Genomic DNA, 20,591 nt, shown 5'->3' on the forward strand with positions numbered 1-20,591 from the left:
TGCTGCTGATGCCTGATGTTATTAAATATTCCTGTTCAGTGTCGTTTGCGCTTCATCTCTGGACATTTATAAATCACTGAAAAAGGTATGGAAACTGCTAAACAAACTGAACATTTACAGTGCAATTCATCATCCAATTTGATCTATTTTCTAGTGCAGAAATATTTCTATATTTCTAGTAAGATCAAAAGTAACCTTTCATCAAGATATGAGCTTGTTGTAAGTCAATATTTCCTTAATATTAATACAGTACTTGTTCCACTGGCAGATTATTTCACTTATGAGAGCTATTTAACCCAAAAAAATCTGAGAAACTTAAAACAAGTACTTGAAATGAAAAAAAAAAATGTACGTTTGAGGCAAAAAAAGGTTTTAAACTAAAAACATCTCGAAGCTGTTGACGTGTTTTCTCATTTGTTTGTTTTCCTGTTGGTTTATTGCGCGTCGCATCACGTGAAATGTCTAATTTAACACACAATTAACACAGATGTGACATTTATCTCTGTGCCAACAAACTAAAAAATTATTTAAAACAGAAAAAAGTTTCTACAGTGAAAAAATTCTTCAAACTAAAATCATCTGAAACTGAAAGTTTTGGGGAAAAATCTCTAAATCTGCAAACTAAAAAATTATTAGAAAAAAAGTTCAGAACTACTTTTCAGATTCGTATTTACTTTTCAGCAGAGGCTCAAAACCGACAGGATGTTTAATCAAGACAACATTTAGAAACAAACCCAAAACTAAGTTTTTAGTTTTCTTCTGTAAAAACTCATCGGCCTAAAAATATGCAAATAACTAAAACTCTTCCCATTTCCCACCTAAAATGTGAAGATGATCTTAGCTGTACATATACAACCGTATGTCGATGACTCAGTGTTAATACATTTTATTTAAACGCAATTTTATAAACAAAGAACCTGTACAAACAAGATACAGACAGCAAGAGCAAGAAGATTTGAAAAGATCAGTTTTTGGGAATTTTTTTAGATTTCTGAAACAGAAAGAAAAGATAAAAAAAGGAAAACCATTAAACAAGATCAATTTTATTATCAAAAAAGATCAAATTTAGTATTTACAAACAAATAATTTGATTAAAAAACAAAACAAAAATAATTGAAAATGAGGTTTTCTGTGAAAACAAAAAGACTCCTGAAGGTTTTCTGTTTATAAAACGATGGCGAGCGTTTCCGCCACCATCTGGATCGCCCGGAGGGGATCGACGACGTCTTTCAGTTTGTCCTTCCTCAGAACCCAATCCGGTGCAAACCTGAACACAAAAATATGGAGCTACATTAGTCCCAAGATTCACAGCAAGATTTGCATCGTGTTTGCACAGAACAGTGAATCATGTTGTACATTTACAAATCTTCTTTTACACACATGCAGATTTTACTGTATGCTTTGTTAATCTTTCTGACACTAATCCACAGAAAACAGCATTTTAGTTCCCTCAGAACCAAAAGTCCTGTTTGGGTTTTCACAGATCAGATGCTGCCTACTTTGGTGGCGGTTTGGATTTGCGCGGCGTTGGCGGAACAAAGAAGCTCCCGTTGATGGAGGCGTTGATTCTCTGCCTGGTGATGCTGCGCTCTTCGTCCATTTTGTGTTTCCGCGCGGTGAGCCGATAGATGCTGCGTATCCGGTCCGAAACTTTAGGCAGCTTCGCCACCTCCTGAGGGGAAATAGATCAAATTTAAATGTTTCTGTAAGCATCAGTGGGAGAGATTTCTGAGTCTGCTTCAGACCTGAGCGCGGCGCTCGTCCTGCAGCAGCAGAGCGAGAAGGAAGCAGGCTTTGGTGAAGATGCTGCCGCCCTTTTCGGCCACTTTGTCCCCGGCTTTCTCCCGGTATTTCTGCAGTAAATCCAGCAGCGTTTCCAGGGAGTTTTCCACCGAATACACCGCCTCTATGGTCAGGTGGTACTGAGGGCAAATACAAATTATGAAATAAATCAATTGATCACATGACAAATTAAAAAAAGCTAATTAATTAATATTTTTTTTCCTCTTTCTACCAAAAACAGGATGACAAAAGTCTTCAGTCTGAAGGGCGTTTTTATTTACACAGACTTCCTAATTCATATTATTTGTTGTTTCTGTTTTGTTTATTCGTTTTTGATATCTTAAAATGTCTTCCAGTTCCTGTTTTAAATGTTCATCAGAATTGAAAGTTTATTGATCTCTGAGACCATTTTATTCAGAGATGCACCGCATCAGATATAAATAATGCTATTCTTGCTAATATTATGTGATATAGTTCTCTACTTTTCTGAAAAACAAACGATCATAAACAAAATGTCTGTTTATGATCGTTGGATTTATACTGACATGTTAAAAAAAATTAACAGCCGATACTGATGTTGGTGCTGATATATTGTGATTATATTGGTTATGCAGCCTCAAAACAACAATATTATCGTTTATCGCAAAAACTTCTAGGACAATTTATCGTCCTTTTAAGGCCTGAAACAGATAAATACACAAATAAAAACAGCTTATAATAGTTTAATTATTACTTAATGTATGACTATTAGAGATTTTTCTAAGTCTTAAAAATACTTTATTTTAGCCTTGTTGGTCTTTAATTTGCATTTGCCACATGTACTACCAACATCTTCCACCAGAGGGCGCAGTTCGAGGAGGTTTCTATTTATTTCTGATAATTACAACTAGAGCCTGTTTTTGTAAAAACAATCAAATTAAGGGAAAAAAACCTGAAAATTAAGTTTGTAAATTTCAATCAGCTTTTGTAAACAGTTTTTGGATAAAAATGAAAAGAAATTAACAGTCAGAAAAGCATCAATGCAGTGAACCGGAGACGTCTGTTGTACCTTGGAGAGGTTGAGGAGGATCTGGACGGAGAAGGTGATGACCTCCATGCAGGGTCCGCTCCGGTTGCAGCTGCGTATCAGTGTGAAGATGACGCTGGTGGCGCCACTTCCCACCAGCCGCTCGCAGCACTCTGGCGACAGCCTGGTGGCGGCTTCTGCTCACCAGAACAAACGTTTCCATCACCACCCAACCGACAGCAGCCAGCGAAAACAACCCAGTCCTGGTCCTTACCGAGGTTCTTCAGGGCCTCCAGGATGAAGGAGAAGTGTTTGTATCGAAGGAGATACTCCAGCGCAGCAGAGGTTTTGTTGCAGAGTTTGTCTTCCTCTCGGACTTCAGCAGAGATTTCGCGCAAGCGGCGCCTCAGCTTGACGAGTTTAGGGTTGTCGCTCAGCATGCGGGAGCGGTGTCCTCTCCACAGAGCCTGCAGGGACACAGGATGGAGCCGTCTGAGCCTCTGATACAACAACCGGACCGAGCAGATCTGCTCAGAAACTTAGACCAATTCATCATCAAATTTGGGGATTTTAATTATTCACAAAATATTTAACATAAAGTTACACTTTATCGCAAACACACTGATTACAAAAACATTTCAAAATAACTGAGGTGGGCACCGCTACCTAAATAAGTTAGTTATGTTAAACCTTAAAGCAAATGCTGAAGTGCTATACCAAAACGGTATTTAGTGGAAGCTAATGCTATGATGCTAGTAAAAAACCCATTCAGAAACCAGGTGTCAATGCACTGAAAGAGTTCCTTCTTTCAATAAGGAAATTATGCAAAACCCAGTTTAAGTTTGGTTTTACAGTAATTTAGCTTATTCTATACAATTTTTCAAAAAACTAAAACAAAATGTTGAACTTTAAAATAAGAGCATAAATATAAACCAACCACCTGCAGGATTCGTATCAATCGATAAACTAAATTTCACAAATCTCAAAATGTATCACACTAAAAGTTTCCAAAATGACCAAATAAATTTGCTCTTCAAAGTTTAGCTCATATACAGACTTAGCTAGTGGTAGCGTTAGCTAATGGCACAGGTAGCCTTTGCTTTAGCAGCGCCCGCCTCACCTGAGCTTTGATGATTCCTCGTTGAGCCCTCTTCTGTCGCCTGTCGAGGAGGAATTTTCGGGCCACTTCCTGGATGACGGCGGCGGCTTTGTGGCGGCGCGCTAACCAACGCCTGACCGCTCTCTGGACCGTCACCACCTTCCTCCTGTCCTCCAGATATTGTCTCCTCTGCAGCCTCGCTCTAACCCAACGCTGAGAAAAGCCCAGAGAACCATTTATAGTTGGGAGCTACACTCCAAAACCCAACAGTACATCTCTGGTTCTGGTTTCCGGGTGTACCTGTATGGTAACGACTGACTGGATCTGTCTTTTTGCTGATTCCAGAGCCCAGTGGGCTCTCAGGGCTCGTTGGATCTTTATGGCGCTGAGGTGATGGAAAACCGCAGCCGTGAAATGGAGTCTCTGCTCTGCCTGGGCTGCTTCCAGGACCTGAAACCAACCAGCATGAATTCAATGTAAAAAATCACAGAATTTGGTTAGATTCCTCCAAGATAATAAAATCTAGACCTGACTTGGTTTATGGCTACCTGTCGTTTTTCCTTCCAGGCTCGGCAGCATCTCTGAAGAGTGACGACAGCCTTCCTCATCAGCGAGTATCTGTTCTTCATCACTTCGGCTTCTTTAGTGGCTCGATATTTCCTCTGAATTGTGAGAGCACATGATTTCAGTTTCAGGTACCGCTGCCGTTCACGGTGGGCCCTGAAGGCTCTCTGGATGACGCTTGCAGCCTCTCGTCTTTTTCCGATCTTTCGTCTGGACCTCATTCCTCGATATGCAGCCTGAAGAACAATGACAGCTCCTCTAACGTCTTGGTAACGTTTCCTGAAGTTCTTTACATCTCTGCGCTCTAAACCTCTGCTGTATGACAGTCACTGCCCAGCATCGTCTCTTATAGTCAGTTTGTTGTCTGTGTCTCCTAAAGTTAGCTTGAATGACGGTAGCGGCTCTGTGCATCTTTGCCACTTCGCTCCGGACATGATGGCCTCTGAAGGCCGCCTGCAGGACGACAGCAGAGCGTCTAACATTCAGAAAACGTTCTCTTTCTCGCCGTTGTAGAAGAAGAGCTCGATAGCGTCTCTGGATGATGATGGCTGCCAGACGCAGAGCCTGGAACTTGACTCGCTCTCTGTGCTTTCTGAATGCAGACTGGATCACAGTTGCAGACTTTTGCCAATGAGCAACTTTGTTTCTGACTTGAAATCCTCTGAATGCTGCTTGTAGACCAATCGTCGCTCTTCTCATTTGTTCATATTGTCGTCTTTGTTGCCTTGCTGCCACTACGGCTCGGTATCGGCGCTGAACCAAGACAACAGAGGTCTTGAAGGCCAGGTACTCCTTGCGTTCTCTCTTGGTACGGTAAGCTCTCTGGATTACACTTGCAGCCTGATGCATCTGCCTTAAATTCTGTCTGGACTTCATTCCTCGATATGCAGCCTGAAGAACAATGACAGCTCCTCTAACGTCTTGGTAACGCTTTTCCTGAAGTTCTTTACATTTCTGCGCTCTAAACCTCTGCTGTATGACAGTCACTGCCCAGCATCGTCTCTTATAGTCAGTTTGTTGTCTGTGTCTCCTAAAGTTAGCTTGAATGACGGTAGCGGCTCTGTGCATCTTCGCCACTTCGCTCCGGACATGATGGCCTCTGAAGGCCGCCTGCAGGATGACAGCAGAGCGTCTAACATTCAGAAAACGTTCTCTGTCTCGCCGTTGTAGAAGAAGAGCTCGATAGCGTCTCTGGATGATGATGGCTGCCAGACGCAGAGCCTGGAACTTGACTCGCTCTCTGTGCTTTCTGAATGCAGACTGGATCACAGTTGCAGACTTTTGCCAATGAGCTACTTTGAATCTGACTTGAAATCCTCTGAATGCTGCTTGTAGACCAATCGTCGCTCTTCTCATTTGTTCATATTGTTGTTTTTGTCTTTTGGCTCCAATAGCAGCTCGGTATCGGCGCTGAACCAAGATGACTGAGGTCTTGAAGGCCAGATATTCCCGGCGTTCACGGTGAGCTCGGTAAACTCTCTGGATCAAACTGGCAGCCTGATGCCAACGAGTGACTTCCTTTCTGACATAAAGTCCTCTGTATGCAGCTTGAAGGCTTATTGTTGCCCTTCTCAGTTGTTCATATTGTTTTCTTTGCTCTTTGGCTGCAACAGCAGCTCGATATCTGCGCTGAACATTCACAACCGACTTCTTTAGGGTCACAAACTGCTTGCGTTCACAGTGGACTCGGTAAACTCTCTGAATCACCCTTGCAGCCTCTAGCCTTTGCCTCAATATTTGTCTAGATTTCATTCCTCGATACGCAGCCTGTAGAAAGATGGTGGCTCTTCTGACCCGTTGGAAATGTTTTGCATCCAGTTGTTTCTGCCTATAGGCCCTAAATCTCTGCTGCAGAACGCAGGCTGCCCTGCGTTGCCTCTCCAAGGCCAGATACTGTTGGTGTCTTCTGAAGTTTGATTGGATGATAGTAGCTGCCTTGTGCATCTTTGCCATCCGAGTCCGGATGAGGAATCCTCTGAAAGCAGTTTGAAGAGTGACAACAGCTCGTTTTGTTTTAAGGAAGCTTTCTCTGAATTTCCTTTGGAGAAGAAGAGCTCTGTAGCGCCTCTGGATGATGATGGCCGACAGCCGCATCGCCTGAAACTTGACTTGTTCTCTGTGCTTCCTGAATGCAGACTGGATCAGAGTTGCAGCCCGATTCAAACGAGCAACTTCCTTCCTCACTTTATGTCCTCTGAATGCAGCCTGGAAACAAACTGCAGAACGCCTCATTGTCAGGTAACTTTCTCTGTCTCTCCTTTGGACAAGAAGAGCTCGGTAGCGCCTCTGGATGATGATGGCAGACAGCCGCATTGCCTGAAACCTGACTCTTGCTCTGTGCTTTCTGAATGCAGCCTGGATCATCACTGCAGCTTGGTGCCAGCGAGCAACCTCTTCTCGGACTCGTTTTCCTTTTGAAGCCGCTTGAAGGAGGATTGCCGCCCTCTGGATGCGCTGGTATTGCTTTCTTTGCTCCTTAGCTGCAACATTAGCCCGATATCTGCGCTGGACTTTAACGACATGAACTTTTAAGGAAAGGTAGTGTTGACGTTCCTGGTAAGTCCTGAAAGCTCTCTGGATGACTCCGGCAGATTCATGTCTTCGTTTTAGGATTTGCCGCATTTTCATCCCACGGAAAGCGGCTTGCAAAACAACAATGGCGCGTTTCTTAGCCCTAATTAGCTTAACAGCTCTGTAGCGCTCCTGCAACACTTTACAAGCCCAGAGGAGCTTTTTGTAGCAGCTTCTCTGCTGGTACCTCCTGATCTGAGACTGAATGATTACAGCCGCTTTATGCTCCATCTGCAGCTGCTTCCTGACAGCGTACCCTCTGTAGGCAGCCTGTATGCAAACCGTTGCCCTGCGCTTCGATCGGTACTCCAGGTGGAGTCTCCTTGCCAGAGTGGCCGCTCTGTATCTCTGCTGACATGCCAAAACGGCTGCCTTGATTGCCAAGAACCGCTTCCTGGCTCTGCTTGTCAGAAATCTCCTCTGGATGATTCCTGCTGCTTGATGCAACTCCACTATCGTCTTCCTGGCTCTGTATCCGCGGAACGCCGCTTGGATGACCACGGCTGCTCGTCTCATTGCTCGGTATCTCCTCATCTGCTCATCACGGAGTATTTTGGCTCGGTAGCGATCCTGAATGATAACGGCTGCACACTTTGTTGCCAGGTAAGCCATTCGAACTCTGTGCATCCTGAACTGAGCTTGGACTGCTGCTGCTGCTTTGTGTCTCTTCTTCAAGTCTTTTCTGGCTGCGAACCCCCTGAAGGCAGCTTGTATCTTCATGCTGGCCTGCTTCATGTTTCTGAACTGGCTTTGCTGCTCTCTGCAGAGGAGAACGGCTCGGTATCGGCTCTGGATGACGATCGCTGCACTTTGAAGGAGAATATATTGTTTCTTGCATAAGAACATCCTAACCGCAGACTGAATGACTGTTGCAGCCTGGTGCTTCTCCCTCAGCTCTGTCCTGACTCTCAAACCTCTGAATGCAGCTTGGAGTGTGATGCATGCCATTTTCTTCTCAAGATATTCGTTCCTCATCTTGTTCCCCAGTAAAAACGCCTTACAGCGAAGTTGTATGACTAGAGCTGCTGATCTCAGGGATCTGTAGTCCGTTTGGGCTTTATGCCGACGATAGTGAGCTTGTATCAGAGTTGCACAGTGATGCAAACTTTTAATCCGGCTCCTCTCTGCTCTGCCTCTCCATGTAGCTTGGGTAATGAGCGCAGCACTCCGAAGAGCTTCATATTCCTGCTTCATCTTTTGAGCTAAAACCGTCGCTCTGTATCTCTGCTGAATCACAACTGCAGCTTTTCTCAACAGACCGTATTTCTTTTGGGCAGCGTGTTTCCTAAATGCAGCTTGGATCACCGCTGCTGACCTGTGCTGCCTCTTCAGCGACTCTCTCGCCACCTTTCCGCGGTAGGCTGCCTGAATCAAAACAGCTGCATGTTTCATCTTTACAAACCTCGCTCTGTCAAAGTCTCTCTTTAAAGAGGCCTGGAATCTAAGCTGGATCGTCACTGCGGCGCGTCTCCTCCTCACAAACTTCTTTCTGACGGCGTATCCTCTGAAGGCCGCCTGGATGACGGTGGCGGAGCGGTTCTGCAGCTTTAACATTGTAAATTTCCTAAAAGCAGTTTGGATAACTCTGGCCGCACGGTTTTCCTCCAGATTTTTCCGATGTTTCCATTTCCTGAACGCTCTCTGGAGGCTGAGCGCCGCTTTCCGTACCAGGAAATATCGCTGCCGGTCTCTTTTGGAGGCGACCCGAGCTCGGACGCATCTCTGAAGGACTGTGGCCGCCCAGAAGATCCTTGCATAAGCGTTGGCGGCCCTCTTCATTCGCCACTGAGCCTGAACTATAATGGTGTAATACTGGAGGCGCTGATAAGCCCTCAAGGCCGAAAACTTCCTCCAGTGAGCCTGAAGAGACGAAACAGTTCTGGAATCAATCAAGAAACACGAAACTGCAGCTGAAATTAATAATTGTGAACTAAAGTACTTAAAACTGCAGTATGTTTATGTATTTGTTAAAATCATGTAGTGACAAGAGATGATCTGTGAAAAGTAGTAAAAAAAATAAATGAAAATCAAACCCACTCAGAAACAACCAATCAGAGCCAAGAGGAGGGTCTTAGCCCTGCCAATCATGCTTGTGCTCACCAAGGTTTGTACAGTTAACTAAAACAAAACAAAAATTGAAATTGAGAAAACATTAAATGGTATCTTCTGTTGAGTATTCAACACCAAGTCGATGTACGAAAAAACAAACTACAATAAATGATAAAAACTAAAAAATATTTATTTAACAATAAAAATTAGCAAACTCTGAATCACAACGAAATAAAACTGAATTATAATGAACTAGAACTGTAATACCCCTGGTGTACATTAGGTTGATTGACAGCACCAAGCCCCGCCTCCTGGTCCTGATTGGTTGTTTCTGGTGCATTTCTTCATAGCAGCTCAGGGAGGAGGTTGATCTTTTTACAGATTATCAGTCACAACATGGCGGCAGTTTTAACAAATATGGAAAAAAAACGTTTTTTTTTTAATTCACATACTACAGCTTTAACTGCCCAGGTAAAGAAAAACTCATCGCCTACCTGGATGACAGTCGCTGCTTTATGCTGTAAAGCCCGAAGCTGAGCCTCTTTCTGGATCTTCAGCCGGTTCCGAGCTACATAACGTCTCCAGACCGACTGGATCACGGCGGCGGCGCGATTCTGCCTCTCGGCTCGACGCCTCAGGAGGAAACCTCGAACCGCCGCCTGGATTTTAAGGGCCGCCTTGTTTCGCTCCTGAATAAAAGCAATAAATAACCTTTAGGATGATATTTTGTTTTATGTTGGCTTAGTGGAAACCAGTTAGTGACCGACTTGATTTGCAGCATAAACTTTTCTTTGGAGTCACATTTCTGTCCAAATTCATCACATTTTATTAAACTGAAACTCAAAATGCCCAAAAGCTTTAAAAACAGAAAATAGGAGATTTTAAGTTGATGAGTTAATTACCAATATCCAGAGTTTTAAAATTGATTTGATGAAAAAATATCTCACCATCTCACAAACATGAAGTCGGTTTATACTTGAAGTGAAAAGGAAGATCAACCCCAAAAAGGGAAACTTTACTTTTACTGAGATCCTGGGAAAAACTGAGGCATCGCATAAAGATGATTATAATGGCAAAGAAAAAAAAAACCCAGGTTGCATTTAATAAGAAAAAATAAATATGTAAAAATGTTAGAATGAAGTTATAATAATAATAGAAGAAAGTTGTAAAACTAAGAGAATAAAGTTATTATAATAGAGAATAAAAGTGTAGAACAAGTAATAAAGCCAAAATGCCAGAAAGTCGTAAAGAAAATACAAAAACTTTATATTAATGAGTCATATAAAGTTGTAAAAATACAAGGTGCAGCTCTTTTATAGGAACATACATCCCATAATTTACTGAGAAACTGAGAAGAAGGGAGGAACCTGGAAGAGCCGAAGGTCTTTCCTCAGTTTGTGTTTCCTCCAGGCCGCCTGGATGAGCCGAGCCGCTCTGGTTTCGATCCGCAGGTCCAGGAGCCGGGCGCAAAGAAACGACACGTATGACATCACAACCTGCAGGGAAACCATGGCAACAGAGAGCAGCTTAATTGATGCTACGGCCTGAACAAATGAATCCCCAGTTAATCAAAGTAGGAAATGTGTTTTTGTAACGAAAACAGTTCATTGGAGCAAATATTTGGAACAGGGAACAAAGTGCTGCTCTTCCCTCCTTCCTGATTGGTTGTTTTTGGTGCATTTCTTGAGACAACATTCACAGATCACCTGATGAGGAGGTTCAACAAATATTTCATACAGCAGTTTTAAATATAAACCACTGTTGAGAAGTTCTGAGAGTTCCTTTGGATAATCAAATAAAAAAGAAAAATAATTTGGTCATTTCTCTACACATTTCCAGCCCATTGAAGCCTGGAGGAACCAAACCCAGTTTGTGGTTCTGGTTCTGGCCTCACCTTCTCGTTGGGGATGGTGTTGGACATGTCAGCCGGGTTGATCATGGCCGGCACGCCGCCCAGCGACGCCACCGCGCCGTTCACCAGTCTGAAGTTGTTCTTCTCGTTTTCCAGCAGCTCTTTGAAGCTGGGAGACGAAGAACCCAGTCCTGCTTCCAGAAAACAAAACCAGGTTACAGCTTTAGACCAAAATTATTATTTCTGTTTCTGATGCATTTCTGCACAGATCAGATCTTTACCATCCATTTCCGCTGGCGGCGAGTCGAAGGAGCCGTCAGAGTCGCTGGCGGAGCAGTTTAGCTCCAGGCGCCCCCTGGTGGCGCACTCCAGGGTCTGCGTGGTTCGCTGGCAGACGGAGGCTTCCTGAAGGAGAGCAGGGTGGTAGTGGTGCAGCAGGTAGCAGAGGACGCGGCCGTCAGAGAACGACACGGTGAAGTTCTCCACCTGCACACAGAAACACAGGTTGGTGCGCCGCTTGGTTTAACGAGGCAAGAAAAATAAAAATAAACATGAAAATCACACAAAATCCTCACTTAACATGTACAATCTTGACTGTTTAAAGATACTTTGCATCTTTGCAACTGTTAATATTTCTTTTCTCTCAAAATGTTTGGTGTATGCACACAACATTGGGGGGCAAAAAGACGGTTTATTCACAAGCTAGCCGTAGCGGCGCTGGGATGACAAAACCTGGAGCCGCAGGTATTGTCAATTCAGTGCAGTGCACCAGAGCAAAGGGAAAATATTGCAGAAAAACTCAAAACCTTTGTTTCCCTCAATGCGTGTCAGCGACCCACAGACCCGTTGCCATAGCAACTGACTGACAACAGCTCCACTAGTGGGTTCAACACTGAAAAACAGTCAGACGTTCCCCACAGATAGAACAGAGCATTCAGTCCTTTACAGTTTGATTATTAATAAGTCATCTAGTGGTGCATTAGCAACCGCTGCTATTAGCTGAGCTAACACAGCGGTGGCAGATTAGCTACCGCTGCTATTAGCTCATTTTGATCTGTAAGGGAGTTTTGTTTTGGACCACTTTTTAAATTTGTATTTTTTGTTACTGAACCAAAACCCACAGAATTCTGCAGCACATCTTTATGTTAAGGTTGTCATAGTCAAGCTAGCATAACTGACCTGCTTTGCTATTTATTTGTTTTTTCTATTTAAACCTTTTCTTGACCGAGTTATCCATTTGTCAGTGTAGACAATCGGGGCGAATCCGTCTTTCTTTTATGCATCAGACGAAAATTTAAGATTTAGCTCATTACATGTTGACAGCTTATCAGCCAAATCCAATGGTAGCCTTGGTTGCTAACAGTTCTTAGCATTTTCACCTTTATGTGGTAGAAGTCGCACACGGCGCAGACCCAGTCCATCAGCAGTGTAATCTTGGCACTGGTGTGTTGGTACGGCGGCCTGGTCTTCGCCGGGCTCGGCTGACCGGCCCGGTCGGCCCGGACCAGGGCCAGTCTGCGTTTGGTCCTCAGAGTTCGCTTCAGGAAGTCGACCTCCTCCCTGAGCTGAGCCTCATCCAGGATCACCTCCACCTTCAGCCAGCAGACGTCTCAATAAAACATTCGTATAAATGGCGATTATCTCGCCTGGTTACTGGCGAGATACCTTTTAGATATTTGAGATATCTAAAAGGAGATTCTCACCTGAAAGGCAAAGATGATTTTCCACAGGAGGCTCAGCGTTTTCTCTCTGTGGCCGTCAACGATATCTCTGGAGTCGATGACGGAGCCTGACAACAAAAATATTAAGAAAACATCAGGGTTCATTCACTTCTCCCCACTGAAAATGATCAGGCATTTCAAGGCAAGTTTTAAAACTTTTCCAGCAACAAACATTGGAGATAAGAACAATAAAAATTAACTAAAAGATAGACTTAATTAACTATCATACAATGTAATATACAGTGAAAAGAAAATGTTTCTTTAGTTATAAAGTTTGTGCGCGCTGCAGCGGCTCGTTACCGCTGTCGTCCTGCAGGTCGATGCCTCTGCCTCGCAGCAGCTGCAGCGCCACGTCCACGTTGTGAACTTTCTGCAGTCGGCTGATGGCCGGCAGACGCAGCTTCGCCGAGAGACTCCAGTCCTGAACGAGAAGCTCCATCACGCGTCTGGACAAAACAGAAAAAATATGGAATTTTATAACATTACAGTATTTCTTGCTTCATTTTTTTATTTTTACTTTTAACACGGGATCAAATTTCAGAAAGAAAAATGATAAATCATGAAAATTAAAATTTTTGAGCTCGTTTCAATTTGAGATAAAATTAAATAATTGTAGCTAAACTTTGTCAGTGTACATAAATTCAAAGCCCACATTAACAGAAGCTGTCAAACACACTTGTGAAACAAGATGGCCACCGTGACTCATGATGCCATGAAATGAAAAATACCATTGTGGAGAAAAAACTGGGAAGATCCTGGCAGCAGTTTGGCAATTCTTCAGATACTTAAAACTAATCAATACTGATCAATATCTATGAAACAAGCATTTCATCAGCCGACATGAGGGAATCCAAAGACCAGCTGTTCAAAAGTGACCAAAATGAAAACATTGAAATTTAAGACTCACACTAAGCGAACGCCACATTTCAAATCCACAGCCAGATTCTTCACAGCGAAGTCGAACTCGTCGAGCGGCGTCTGGACGTGGCAGACGGGGAGGCCCAGGTAGGCCAGGTGGCGCGGCAGGATGCCCTCTCCGCTCAGGAAGTCTCTGGAAAAGGCCAGCAGCAGGTCCTTACTCGCCTGGCAGACACAAAACACACACACATCTAAACCAGAGAATCCTGGGAACTGGTGAGAGGAACCTGATCAGAGTTTCCTCAATGTTTCCTCAATGTTTTCCCCATGTGACCTTTAGGCTTCATGCAGCAGACGCGACCTTGGCTCACCTTGAACTCCGCGTCGATGCAGAACAGACACGGGTCGTGTTCGATCAGACGTGATTGTTTGGCTCTGTCCAGGAAGCAGACGAGCAGCAGAAGCTTCTTCAGCGTGAAGCGGGACAGCGCCTCCTCATGGCCTGCAGCGGAAATGAGGTTAAAACATCTGAACACATATGGAATAACATCCCTGCCATCAAATAAAAGCTCAACAGAAAGTCATAATTATGAGATTTAAAGTTATAATAAATCGATTCAAGTCAAAAACTTTTTTCTTGACCTTACTTTCTGATAATTAACTTTAAAATAAAAAAATAAAAAATCTGACTTCCTGTTGGGCTTTTATTTTTTCTTTTATACAATATTCAAACAAAAACAAAAAAAATAATCAAACTTTATAAAATCTTAATGCATCCGTTCTCCAACAGACCGTCGCTATGCTGCTAATCGATTTGATTGGGGTGAATGGATCGCCTCCAAGACCTAAAGCACATCAGAGCGCCGCTCCCATTTTACCTTCTTTGTAGAGGTGAGGCACGCGGGCGTGTCTGAAGGCCGCGGCGATGTCCGGGTTCCAGAGGAGGCGCTGCAGGACGAACATGGCCAGACCCAAAATGTCGCTGTTGCTCTCCAGGGAGATCAGCTCCCCGAAAATAGTCTGAGGACGCACAACGTTAGCTTAAAAAAAGCCTCAAAACAGTTAGCATGATGAAATATAAATGTAAAATAACATTGGATGATACAAGCTAAAAGCTACTACAAACAGAAAATTAGTGCAAATTCTGTGGACATAAAGTCAAAATTTGTGAAAAAAACAAAAACAAAAAACCCAGAAGTCCATTTGTTTTCTAAACATTGGCCCCAATCCTCTTCCATAGATATCTGAGGTATTTGGGGCCCCACATTAAAAATCTGCTCGGGGCCCAAAAATGTTTGTGCCGGCCCTGTTTTAGTTTAGGTGCAAAATTAAAAAGTATGAAAAAACTAAAACTACTACTATAAATAATAAAACCTCAACTGAAACTAAACAATACTGAGCTGATAGTAACTAATAAAACTAAAACCCACTAAGAAACTAATTAAGGCTAAATTTGACAAAAAGTCACTGATATAAAACTGTAAAGAATAATTATGAACACTGTGCAGCACTTTGGTGCATTTAATAGCTCCTGGTTTAGAAATCGTCAGTTACCTCCAGGCCGATCCGTAACCAGAGCGGATTGTATGACAGCAGCCAGTTCAGCACTTTCTTACGTTCACCTGATTAAAAACAACAAAAAACATCCCAGACTTAGAGCTGGACAACAATAGTGTTTACTGCGGTAAACACGTAATCAATATAAATAGATAAGATATAGAATATGAACTGAACTTCAAGACCCACAAGGCATTCTGGGAGATGTAGGCAGAGGAAAGGCTTTAGCTGCTCAACCTCTCACAGCGAGCTAAGCTAGGAAATGTCATGCCACCAGTTTGGCTCAGATATTTAAAAACTAATCAATTATTATTGTGATCGTCTTCTAGTCGCACTTCAGACTGATTTTAAAATGGCCGTCATGGCGTCGTACCCACGTCCTTCCAGAGGTGGCGGTCTTTGCGGACCAGCAGGCGGCGGGCCTCCACCTCCAGCTCCAGCCTCTGGATGGCCTTGACCATGGCCTCCGAGGTGAAGAGCTGGCAGGCGGCGCGGCGCAGGCGGTTCAGCTTCCGCCTGGCCGTGTAGGTGCTGAAGGACATCTCCTCCTTGGTGGGCGCTTTGGGAACGCTGAGGTCATCCTCGCCGCCCAGCGCGAGCGAGACGGCGCTCACTGACAGGAAAAACATTTTATTATTCATCTGCGACCTAAAACTTAGCTCCTCTATGGCTAAGTGTTGCAGCGCCGTGCTACCTTTAGCCACTTCGGTGTTGACCTTGAAGTCGTCGGGGGTCAGGACGTGGTTGAGCCACCAGGTGAATCCTCTCTCCTGCTTCTCGACCCAGCGCTCGTCGTAGAACATGTTCTTGGCTGCGAACGGCATCGGGTGTCTCGGCAAAGCTAAAAACGGCACAGAAAACTAAATAAATCTCCAAGATGAGGAGGAAAAAAAAATGAAATTATATGTCTAATGCAGATTAGAGCCACTAAAAAGAAAATTTGACATTTTTCTTAAATATTTTGACTAATCCGCCATGAAAGAGAAAAAGAAAACAAAACAATGACATCAAGTCAATTTTTAAAAAAGTAAATTCTCCTGCATGACCTGCATCTGACTCTAAAGCTGATTTATGAAAATAAAGTCAGAATTTCAAGAACGATTCCCAGAAAAAAGTTAAATGAAAATATTAAAGTCAAAATTCAGAGAGAAAACCAGCATTTAAAGTTCAGAGAAAAAACAATTTAATTCTATGTGGAAAAAGTCAAAATTTTGTGAAATAAAATCATCAAAATTCTATGAAAAAAATTATAAAAGAAAAGAAAAAGTCAAAATTCTTGGGGAAAAAAATCTAAATTTTATGAAAAAAAAATCTAAATTTTGTGAAAAAGTGTGAAAGGAGGTCAACATTCTTCAACAAAATTCTGTGATAAAAAATAATTTATTGTTTTTTTTCATAACTGTGGCCCTAATCGTCTTCCGTACATACCTGTCTGTTTTGGCTTGATGAACGTTAGCTTCGACTGAGCTACAGCAACCACCTTTGAGATCTTCATAGACTGAGACGCACCTAAAGAAAAAGAACAAGGGAAATACATCTGTAAACTGCAGAAAGGAAACGGATCCAAAACCCCAGATGACATTAAGATGTGCAGATTTATACTTTTGGTGGAGACTTTGGCGCTCAAACGTTTAGCCTTGGAAGCAGCTGCAGACTTTGCCGTCCTCACAGACTGGGTCAGATCTGGGCAGGAAACAAAGACGTATTAATTACCCATATTTATTAAAACTGTTACTGTTGGGTAAGTCAGAATGAAGTCATAATATTTGGAAATTGAGGTACTAATTTTCAGAATAAATAAATCCAAGCTTATTGCTTTTTAAAATGACTTTGATGTTGTTCTATTAAAATTGTGCCTGTATTCTGCTAATATTATGACTAAATTCTTGTGATTCTGTTATGCAACATGCAGAAGGGATGACTGAAATAAAAGCAACTTTTTAAAATTGTTTTGAATTTGTTTTTTGGAAAACTTGAAAAAAATAAGATGAAAGAGTGTTGTGCGTTTTCCAGGCACATTGAGCCACTTCATTGCACAATCCATTATGTTACCTTTAGTTATGAAAAGTCTACATAAATCAAATGGCTTGAAAGGAATTTTACTTCCTGATTTAAAGTCTTTCCAACATGGCTCCTCTATTTACCCTTTAACAATGTTTTTACCACTGTTGCTTTGAGCAGCAGCTCCTGTAACGAGCTCAGCTGATTCAGTTCCACCAGGTGTTTTTGCTATTTGCTGCTGGCTAGTCTGAAGGAGCTTAGTGTGGAGGAGCTGTACCTCAAAGGTGGAGCCAGGTCCACCCAAGTGTTTTGCACAACTTGCCATGGAGATTAATATTTCTCAAACATGCATGAACGAGTCATACAAATATAGAGCTCAAAAAAGTCGATAATACTCACTTGTGACTTTCTCCCGCTGAGTTGCGTTCCTGCTCTGGACAAACGCTGGCGGCTCAATTTTCCTGACCACAACCCGACTCCTCTTCACTCGTTCCAGCTTTCCTGAGTCTTCGCTTTTGGTGGAATCGGCTCTCGAGAATTCTTCACTCTTCCTCTTCTTGCTTTTCGCTGCTAACTGGACGGGGAACAAGTCTTCCTGAGCGGAACCAGCTGGGGACAAGTCAGACGAGGACGACGAGCTGGCAGCAGGAGGAGTGTGAAGCGGCGAAGAGGTGGCAGAGAACCGAGACAGCGCCGTGTCTGGAGGGGAAGACCTTTGATTGGGGCTGGAGGAGGTTAAATCCAGGAATTCATGTCCAGCATCACACTGTTCAGCTCCCGTCTCAGCATCTATGATGGGAAGGCTCGGAGTTCCCTGACCGGAGTCGCTCTGGCTGCCACCGTCAGAGAGTTCAAGCGTTTTCTCCAGTAGCCGTCGGCGTGACTTCCTGATTTTCCTCGCTCCAGGACTGCTGGCCTCCACAGACGCTTTGCCTTTGGTCACAGTGGCAGATGTGAAAGAAAACTTCACCTTTTCCTTTTCTACAACCTTCTCCACCTTAGAAGCAATCTTTTTGCTGACGAAAAACGTGAGTCTCGGCTCGTGAGGCTGCGTGTTTTCGCTCTTAAACTCCAGAGAATCGGAAAACTCGCAGCTGGAACTTGTATTTCTTGGACTGGTGTCAAGATGCCCGAGGTCAGAGTCTATCAGAACCAGAGCATCCTTCAAAGATGGAAGAGAGGATCCGGTTGAGTCGCCGTCAGAAGCAGGAAGCGGGCTGCCGGACTCAATACGAGGCATCAGTTTCTTGAACATCTCTGGCGTGCCAATTGGAGACAGTGTCCTGTCAAACAATTTAGTCAGTTCGTTGTTTTTAGGATTTTCTGTGACGCCATCAGGGCCAGAGTGGAAGACCTTTGTAGTCGGGACAAGCAGAACGACGGGCGACTTCTTCCTCTCTGGAGAAACATTCCCCTGTTCCGACAAGACAACGGACCATTGACCCGGATTCGACGTGTTCTTCTCCGCTGGTTCCAAGCAGCGATGTTGAAGGATGTTTTCCTTCATGACGCAGTTGCCCTTGTTGAGTGAAGTAAGCGGACTGCGCACCTGTTCCCGCCTGTACTGCGACTGCCGCGACACCTGGAAGGTTTTGTTTCCTGCCATCTTCCGTGGACACGCCGTTCTCGTTGATGGCGTTTGTGTTTTTTCCATCCCTCTCTTGTGTTTGATTGAATCCCATAAGCTCTTCTGTAAAAACAAAAGCAGTTAGAGGTAAGTTACATTGTCACTGAAGAAAGGCTCCAGGCAATTCTACGTTTATTCTGCTGTATCTTATCTTACCTACTTTTTGCTAATTCAACAATAAGAAAAATGAATACATTGCAGGTTCAGCTATAAATATGCCTGTCTTGGAATAATGAGGTTTGCCAGGTAACGGGCTATGTCTGTAAATTGTGACGTCATAATCATGACATTTTGGACAAAGCTGCTTTTCCACACACACACACAAAAAAAAAAAAAATATCAGCCATCTGCCAGACTTTTTGAACCAAGAGTGCATTAATTCATGCCCAGCAACATGTTCTACCTATCAAATGTAAAAATACATTTTTGGTGGATCGGGTACCAAAACTGGATCAAGCCCAGTTTTGACTTGATCCATACTTCTGAATCCGGCCCTGTTCACACACAATCTTTATGTTTTTCAAAGACTTTGTATTTTCCTTTCAGATTAAACTGTTTGTTGTGACATAACTCTTTACACATCACAAAAATATTATGTTTGAAACAATATTTTAAAAAGTGAAATACCTCCTCACTTGAATAAACTTACACAAAACAATTGCTCATGACTTAGAGGCGTGGAATCTGTTTAAATTTCACCCAACCGCTAATGTCTGTCTGTGACGTATGCAATGGGAGTTCAATGCTATGAATCTTTCCCTAAGCGCCAAGTTTTGCATTAGATGAAACGTAACCTTTAAGCACCTTGGTGTTTATTTCTGCAGTTGTGAAATTACAGGTTTATTCCAGTGTTTTTCAGTCTCTGGCTTAAATAAATGGGTGAATAAGAGGCCAATGCTGTCATTTGAATCAGGTGTTCAGGAGCAGAGATGCATGCAACATCTGCAGGGCAGTTTCAGCGTGCAGCTACCTTTTTCTTTTTTGTTGTTTCTGCTCTCCCCAGCAGAACAGCTTGATGCTTAAGGACTCCATTGGCATTGAACGAGATCACCTCCCGGATGCCACCTTCTTCTGTTGGGGTCCAGCTTATTCTCAAACTGAATGAGCTTAGAGGCTGCAAACACAAAACGCGGAGACAAATCAGGAACAATGCATTGCAAATCCACAAGAGAAATAATGGTGTTTCTGATGAAAATGTAGGTTCAAAAGCATACGCTCCAAGCTAGTGGCTTGGATGCTGGAGAAGTGAAACAGTTACCTGGATCGTAAACGTGTTCTGCTCCACAGAAAAACCTTTATTTGACGGGATCTTTTCGATTGTAACCTCCGCTTCCACATCCTCAATCGGGTTCTCAATTTGCAAAACAGCGGACTTCGAGGTGCCCAACTTTACAGAGCCGAAAGACACAAAAGGTGGCTTTGAAAACTGAATCAGACTCAACACTGGAACGTCGTTCTCCTTATTAGCATCCATTTTCCTCCCCGGACTGATTTCCAGAAGTCCCCGTTGTGCTGAAGTTACCGCTTCAGCCATTGTTTTAAGACAATAAAAACGCGATTCGAGACAAACTACATGTTACAAAATTCTAATCAACGTTTCATGCAAAGCAAACTCAGTTTGTACGTGTTCGGGTCTGAGACACGCCAGCTAACAAACGTTAAAGCGCAGTATTATTTCAAATTCTGTCAAAAGGAACGTCAGCCAATGGCAAGCCAGCTGCTTTTGCGTCTTGCCCAATGGGGAGAGAGTATACAAGGACGCACTGTTGAGAACCAATCAGTGCCCGAATACATGTTTAAACAACCACAGTCCACGCCTACATTCAGAAATTGACAGTAAAAGAAGAGGGCCACTTGTATTATTTTTTTTTTTCAACTCAACGCAAACGAGTTATTTACTGTTT

At 43.2% G+C, this 20,591-nt stretch overlaps 1 protein-coding gene across 1 annotated transcript; it reads right to left on the bottom strand.

The window, feature by feature from the left end:
• Positions 1-830: 830 nt before the first annotated feature.
• aspm (assembly factor for spindle microtubules) lies at positions 831-20,341 on the bottom strand. Its single transcript, XM_055055031.1, is given in 27 exon segments — positions 831-1,267; positions 1,500-1,672; positions 1,746-1,922; positions 2,831-2,985; positions 3,063-3,255; positions 3,909-4,100; positions 4,188-4,337; positions 4,436-4,730; positions 4,732-8,882; positions 9,566-9,760; positions 10,439-10,567; positions 10,966-11,117; positions 11,205-11,409; positions 12,303-12,515; positions 12,627-12,712; positions 12,945-13,090; positions 13,552-13,727; positions 13,874-14,004; positions 14,381-14,522; positions 15,057-15,124; positions 15,433-15,672; positions 15,754-15,900; positions 16,488-16,568; positions 16,662-16,742; positions 17,460-18,750; positions 19,658-19,801; positions 19,946-20,341. Coding segments are annotated over 27 exon segments (9,492 nt in total). The 5' UTR covers positions 20,222-20,341; the 3' UTR covers positions 831-1,164.
• Between the last annotated feature and the right edge of the window lie 250 nt (positions 20,342-20,591).

The sequence above is a fragment of the Poeciliopsis prolifica genome, unplaced genomic scaffold (assembly GCF_027474105.1).
Source record: "Poeciliopsis prolifica strain line A6 unplaced genomic scaffold, Auburn_PproV2 SCAFFOLD002, whole genome shotgun sequence".
NCBI classification, from domain to species: domain Eukaryota; kingdom Metazoa; phylum Chordata; class Actinopteri; order Cyprinodontiformes; family Poeciliidae; genus Poeciliopsis; species Poeciliopsis prolifica.